Below are 7,792 nucleotides of genomic sequence, written 5' to 3' on the forward strand. Positions count from 1 at the left end.
ACAAGGTGAGTTTTGCTTTAACAGTTTTGTTGCATTGTTGGAATTTTATCAATGCAAATATCCAGCCTGGACTTCACAGCTCCAGGCGCTTTACAAACTGCAGGATAATCCTCATTTCTGTGCTTCTAGCCTCGAAACTAAAAAATGTTTATTTATAACAGGTGGCCACAACACACAGAACCAATGCACAGCATTAAGAACAACTCTTCACGCACCTATGGAAGTCAGGCACATGGACCTGTGCCTTTTTTTTTTTTTTTACCCAGTTCCTAAATGTCAGCTAAAACTCTGCATTCAACTCTTCTACCACGTTCAATCAATTTATTCACTTAAATCACAGGATTCACTTTCTTAATTTAACATTATTTCCGAGGGAAATGGCTTTAGAGCACACAGGCCAGCTACGTGCAGCAGCTGGTACCAAAAGAATTGCTAATACCTTGCTGGAAAAATAAAAATATATGAGAAGCAACTAGTACTGCCTTAGGCAAACGCTGCTCCACATCAGAGAACCAAGTCTGGCCTTGCTGGATCATCTACCCCCAGGGAAAATGACGATGGTGCCCCTAGTACTGCGTTGGAAAAGCCCATGTTATAAACTATTCCCATCCAAGGAGACAAGACAGACAACAAATATATATTAATCAGAACAACATACCAAAGTTTATTGATTACTTCAAACAAAAGTTTCTGTAATGAAAAAAGAGCAAGTTGCATTCATAAAAGGTAACATTCACATTCAATTTCCTTTATATAAAGCAACATAAATGTATAAAATTGCATTTGAGTGAAAAAAATGTAAGGTTGCAGTCTTTTTTTTTTTTTTTCCTTTTTTTTTTTTTGTGCAAGAAGCTGAAAATGTTTCTTCTCATTGCCTGTATATAATTTACACTTTCTATATACTACATAGTTTAAAAAAAAAAATAAATCCATAGCTGGGAAATTGGATAAATGGTGCAGTGTCAGGTAAAATTTTCAACTGTGTGTATACAAACTGAATTTTAAGCTTTTTATGCAATTCCAAGTCATTTATAATATCCTCAGAACGATTAGGATTAGTTTTTGAAAAGTAGTTACGACTACACCAAGTTCCTCCATTATCACATACCAGTTTTAGAGGGAATCTTAATGACTTCTCTTATCTTTCAGTCTCACTAACCAGTGATTAAACTTCAACGAATTATTCTGAAAAAATAACCCCAGCCTTTTTTCCTTCAAGTTTTCCCACCGATAAGCCTGTACTGACCTTTTAGCTCCCTGAGGAGCACTGTAACAGCGCAGCGTGGATCATGGTACCTGAACAGCAACCACAGCACCGCTGTTGGATTACTGCCGCTCCAGCATCCTGCTGGTTTTTATACCTTACAGTTACCATCATCCCTTTTTTTCCCTTCTCTAACCCCAAAAAGGGTCCCCTGTTTTCCCTGATTTCACAAGTCCTCTGCAGCATTAGGACTTTCCCTTCTGCCGTTGCTGAAGGACGAGGCTCAGCTCTTCTGCTGGTCCAGGGCAGCCTGTCCTGGCATCCTCAGAGCTACACCAGTGCATTAGCTGAAGCTCCAAGCCCAAGAAAACCCACATTTTCCCAAAAGAGCTGCTATTCAAGACATTTCATAATCATCCCAACTCACCTCTGAGTACACATGCCCTGGGTTTGAACGTTCAGCTATTGCAATGGCTTGCTCCATGCTGAGATAGGACACTTGGAAATGGGAAGAGAGAGATTTGGTTCTTAGAAGGCTCTGTCTTAAAACAAGCTGCAGAAATTAGCCCGTTTAAGTGGCTTTATTCAGACAGTTCACACACACAGCAAGCTTGGCTCTGTTCCCACTAAGGTCACCAGCAAAACCTCCAGTTGAATTTCAATGGGAACAGACTTTGACTCTAGGTAAAGAGCACGACACAAAACAAACCGGGAAGCAAGGTGTCAGGCTTGGGACCATTCGGGCTTGGAATGGTTTTGAATCACAGGAATTAGGCATTTCAGCGCCCGCATTTTAGAGGTTATGTAAACACAAGTCAGCAATTATAGATTTAAGGAGAAAGGTTAGATTTGGCATATAGAGCATATCTTCATTATATTCATCACATACTCGATCTGTAGGCACCACATTTTAGCAAGAAAAGTTGAGAATGGGACAAGATCTGCAAGTTGAATTCCAGGTCTGTGAAATGAGCTAGGAAAAGGGAAAAATAAGAGAAAAAAAAAAAAAAAGAAAACCAAAAAAGCTTTACCCATAGGACACATGCTGGAAGTGCAGCTCCTCACTTGCATGCAGCAAGGCGGCGAGCCGCGGTTGCTCACAAACACTTGCATTGAGGCCAGTGCAGCGTGTATAATACAGTGATCCTGTCCGTACGTCCCCTCCCATGCTGGGTGATCCAAGAGCAGCCACCAGCCCCCGGGACCGTGCACACCCCATTCCCACTCAGCTCAGCCCATTGCAGAGTCCTGATCACACACACCAGGATTTGCCTGCAGCTGATCCGCATCCTGCTCCCACCAGAGTCGAGGATGGACCTGAGGGGGGGGCAGCCAGAGAGCAAGACTTGATTCTTCTGGAAATTAACAGTCTGCTGTTAGTGAAATTCGATGAAGGGAATGTTCCATCTAGTCCCAAATTATTGTTTCTTTGCATGTAAGTGACACAAAGCCTGAATGAGCAGGAGCCAAACCCAGTGCAGAGCTTGTTAACTTCTGGAATCAGACTCCAACGCTTCTCACGGCAGCTCCTCTGTGCCGCTCTGCGGAGTGCCAGGGCCAGGGGCAATCAGCATGAGAGGGGATCTTCACACCAAATGATGGTAGCACACGGTGCTCCGTCACTGCTTATGACTTAAAGCAACAAAAAAAGCTGCTTTTCCCACATACAAAGTATCAGAGGAAAAAAAAAAAAATAAAAATCAAGAGTCAGGCATCTCGTCCCAACTGTGCAGAACCTAAAGAGAAAAGCTCCCATGACCACGGTACAGGTAGATTTAAAAAAAGAACATGCCAATTTAAAAACCAAATAAAGTGTAAAATGAAATCAGGTTCATGTATTCCTTTTATTTTTAAACCGGCTTCTTTTTTTTTTTTTCTTAGTGCAAATAACTCAAGATGCAGTTTTATATGCCTGCAGGGTTACAGGCACAGCCCATGTCCCTGGGATCATCCAAGGACCACACTGTCCCTCAGGCCTTTAAAGTGTTGAAGCAACTGCACAGCGCAGTAACGTAAGCACAACCACAGCAGCCTGGGCAAAACGGCTGAAAGTCTGGCACTGCCCAACTTTTGAGAATCTTTTCTCCCCCAAAAAAGCTTTTTCCAATCACAAACAGCAGCAACACAAGGGAAAAATAACCCCTTTCTTCACCCTTCACCAGGAATAAACCCATCAGCACACTGGCCACAGGAGGATGCTCAGGTGCTTCCCAGCATCACGGGTCTCTGCACGGACACACCGCTGTGGACAGACTGCAGACGCTTCCAGCCTTCCCAGAGGAGGGACGTGCGACTGAGGCAGATGCTTTGCAACGTTGGTGAAAGATTTCTCCCAAATTTTCAAGTATTTCTGCCACATGCATCTCTGACAACCATCGCTGGGAGGGGCCCCAGTTCCAGGCAAGAAGCTTGCAGGGCTGCATCCAGCTTCTGCATGAGAGGAGCAGGCTTTCCCCCGTGCCTTCGGGGAGCCGGAGGGGGCTGTGATTTATTGGGTTTAAAGTCTGTGCTACTTCTTTGGTCAGGCAGAGAAAGAGACTTCAGCAGCTCTCTGCTGCTCTCAGAGAGATATACAGCGGGCAGAGGAAGCCCCCGTGTGAAATGGGGGTGGCATTGCTCTCTCACACTTCAATTCATGCTGTTTTGGATGAATTCCTAAAGATGCCTTCTCAGCCACCAATGACGTAGATTTTTTGATTCAGCAGAATTTTTTTTAGGGGGTGAGGGAAGCCACAAGACCAAAGACAAACAGGTACCGTGGGGCCAGTGCCCTGGCTACTGCTTTATCAGCATGGCTGCTTACTGTACTTCAATAATATTAATTCAGTAATATTAAAGAGAGCTGTTAGGTTAAAACCATGTTTGACAATATGCAGTGTTTGTATGGAGCACTTTAAAGTATCCTGAGAGGATATCTTTCTGCCAAATTAGTAACAGCATCTTCAGTCTTCACATAACCATTCTCTATACGTTTGTACGAGACTAACATAGGCAGATCAAAGGGGCCAGTCTGCAAAAATCAGAAGGAAAATGCACACATATTGAAACTGTAACATTCCCAAACTTATAAACCTTATTCTGTGTTATTTTTAGAAATAAAATACTTAAAAATTGATAGAAGAATGATTAGACCATGATAAAAGTGCCAAATCTCATTCACAACCAAGAAACAAACAATAAGATGGCTAATTAATCTGCACAATCTGAAAAACGTTGTATAAAGTCCCCTGTGACTCCCATTCTGCCCTAGTCCAGCCACCTCCAGCACCAGTCTGCACCAGTATACGGCAGTGGAGAGCACCATCTAACGTCTGCACGGAGGGGGGGCTGCTCAGCTCGCCAGCAATGCCTGGGCAAGTGGAGACCCGGTCTGATGCCAGATCCGTCTGGAGCTCTGGCCAGCCGGGCTGGTGGACCTGCCACTCTGATTAAACCCGATTTCTTTAGAAGCAGCTGTGGGTACCAAGGAGGAGAGGTTTGTAGAAAATTCCCAGTTTTCTGTTTGCAGGAAATTCCCAGTTTTCTGTGTGCAGCAGACTCCACACAGCTATGCAACGTCTCACTAACAGCAAAATTGTGAATTCAATCGGGCACTTTTACCTTTTTATTCTGCTATCAGTTTACTACGACACTCCAAACGAAGTAAACTCGTCCTCGGATGCTCTGTGTGTGTACACAGAGACCCAGAGACACGCCTGCTGTACTGTATGCTGACAGACACAGACAGGTACACACGTTTAGTTTCAGTCTATGCAGATAAATTAAAATGCACTTATTTCTATCTGACAGGACAGCATGCACCCTAGAAAAAAGGATTTTGGTACAATTCAGATGCAATATTGGAATCATTTTAATAGCTGAGATTCAAATATTTAATTGTAAATACAGTGTTACCTTTTATAATCAGCACGATTCACTGACTGTATTCTCAGACTAAGTTGTCTGTTAATATTAGACTAAAATATCAATTATATTGAAGGATTTGTTTACATACTGCAAAATATTTCAGTTTGAGAAGATCTATGCACATATGGGATTCTAAACAGGCTGGATAGGACACCCTCAAATTAAAATGCATCCCAAGCATTGCATCTCCATTCCACAAGGACAGGTACCCCACACCGACAGTCAAGAGGATTACAAGTTTAATTGATTTGGAAGGGGTTACATTTGGTTAATCAATGCCTTTTAAAAACCATCCCAACTCCTTCGGACAGGGTACCTGTTACAACACATTAGACTCATCTGAGAATGTTCTTAAAAGAAGTGGTCTGACAGAAGGTCTGGCCGACAATGAATCAGGTGCCTTCCTGCTGCTCTGCAACAGCGAGGCAAAAAGACTTAGAGCACACGTGACACTTGCCCCTGCCTAATTGCTGAGCAATATAAGACACATACACACACCTTTTAACAGCTAAGTCACATCATGTAGCAATGCACACTCCCTAAATACCACAGTGATGAATACTGGTTGGGTTTTGCAGTGCAGAGGAACAGAAACTATCCCAGCTTCCTGTGAACTTCAGCCTTGGAGGTTTATGTTACAGGTGCTTTCGAGGGAGGAGGAAACCATCCTTATCTCCTCATAACTGGTATTTTTAAAACAGTGAGTAAATACTGAAAATCTACAGCGAAATCCAACTCAAGGCACATTGCTCTGGGGTAGCCCCACCATCCCTGTGGTCAACAAGCCCAAGACTCTCTCCTTGTGAGGGCTGACCACAGTGGCTTATTCACTCGTATAAATGGCAATAGTAGCACCAAGTGGGATGAACTGGGCAAGACAGGCACTTGGGGAACTCCTCCTAGATCAAACAAGCCTGAGCTGTTTGCCAAGTCATCTAGAGGATGACCAAAATCAATTCCACCTTGTCCCATGCTTTAGAGAAGTTTGTATCTAGTCCACCAACACACAAAACTACAGCGTGGAAGGAGAGGGTCACCAGCACCAGTTGTGTCCACCTCACTCGGACATCCCGAGCACAACCAGCTCACCCACCTGATGTGTGTGTGTGTGGCACAAGACCGATGGGGAAGAGACAGATGAAATATTTAAGCAAAAGATTTAAATTAAAGCAAGAGGAAGGGAAAAAAAAAAGCAAGGTTTTGCTGGGTGAGCAAATCTAAACAAGGTTTTTCAGGAGTTAGGCTCTAGAAGGAGGAAAAAAGCAGTAGAGCAAGCAACACACTGTGACATAGAAAGGAAATCACCTTATTCACTCCAAGAAAAGCTGTGATTGCTGGAAGTTTGAGAAAGCATGAAGATAGTGGATGTTCCTGAGGAAGGAAGGCGCTTCGTTACCTAGTTCACAACAGCACAAAAGACAGAAAATTGCAGTACAAGAAAGAGAAAGGCAGAAACCAAGGAAAACACAAATGCGCCTTGCAGATAAAAAAACCAAAACAAACAAAAAGCCAAAACACCAAAACATTTCCACACAGAAAATTGAATAAAGACTGAGCAGAGCTGATGTGCTGTGTCACAGGGAACTCGGAGTGAAACTCAGTCCCATTAAAGTCAAGGGTAAATGCCCATTGACCTGGCCTCAGTCCATCCTCCCCTTCCAGAGGGACCCCCCGCTGCCAAGTTGGGGGTTCAGGCACCTAAATAATGTTCCTAATCTTGTTTTTCATTTAATGCTCCCCTTGGGAAACTGATGCTTATTCTTTTCCAATATTAAGGTCAAGATCCTTAAAGAGGGTCTTGATTTGAAATCTACCTGGCCTTAGATACCTTTAAAAATCAGGTGGCTGACTTCAGTGTCTGCTGACAACAGTCATCTAGAGCTGGTATCTGCTTCAGGCACTTTATAAAGCTCTTACTCAAAATGTACATTTAAATATGGCTCAGCTTGTGTTTAGTTTGGTATGCACATATAAAGAGACTATTTTAGTTGACACTTACTTTGCTTTGCTAAACAATTTCATAAGAGCCTTTTTTTAAGACATAAAAAGCACTCCTGAAAGCAAGTATTATAGGAGGGAGGGAATCTTCTGGCCATCAGCTGAAGGCAAAAATGGGTCACCTCTTCAGTGGGACTGGGGCTCAGTAACCCACCCCCCTCAGGTCACCATCCTCAAACTGTCCTATATCCACAGCCGAAAGCAACTCACTCCCACACTATTCAATAGGGGTGTCAAGTTAGAAACTGTTAAATTATACTTAATTGGAAGAAGGTACATGGAGTCTCAAAGAATTCAACCATACTTCTTTTTACCATCTCTATTGTTTTCAACTTTAATGGTTTGGGTTTTGCTTTTGTCTTGCAGATACATGTTTTAATTCACTGATACTGTGCCAGACTTGTATTTCAAATGTTATGGGAGAGGAAAATGTTTACTACTTCATTGGATATTTGTTTTTTTAAATTGAGATAATCATCATTTTAAAATAAGGATCAAAGATAACGAGTTATCCCAGGTGAGGAAAGTGCATCAAAACCTCACGGGGTTTAAGAGCTTCAAGGGGAGGAGCCTGTTTTGAACATCAGTATTTGGAAGGTCATCCCATCATTTCCTGGGACACAGTCAGACCAGCTGGGCACTGATCTGCTGGTACCACACTGCTGGCCCAGGGCATGGCTGGCA

General features: G+C 43.0%; 1 protein-coding gene across 1 annotated transcript in view; it reads right to left on the bottom strand.

The window, feature by feature from the left end:
• Window positions 1–4,067: 4,067 nt before the first annotated feature.
• The window catches only part of ATP11C (ATPase phospholipid transporting 11C (ATP11C blood group)), a 42,206-nt gene continuing 38,481 nt past the window's right edge, over window positions 4,068–7,792 (bottom strand). The window contains 1 exon segment of the mRNA XM_029086985.1: window positions 4,068–4,214. Coding sequence (XP_028942818.1) covers window positions 4,098–4,214 — 117 coding nt within the window. The 3' untranslated portion in view covers window positions 4,068–4,097.

The sequence above is a fragment of the Antrostomus carolinensis genome, unplaced genomic scaffold, assembly GCF_000700745.2.
Source record: "Antrostomus carolinensis isolate BGI_N321 unplaced genomic scaffold, ASM70074v2 scaffold37239, whole genome shotgun sequence".
Taxonomy (NCBI): domain Eukaryota; kingdom Metazoa; phylum Chordata; class Aves; order Caprimulgiformes; family Caprimulgidae; genus Antrostomus; species Antrostomus carolinensis.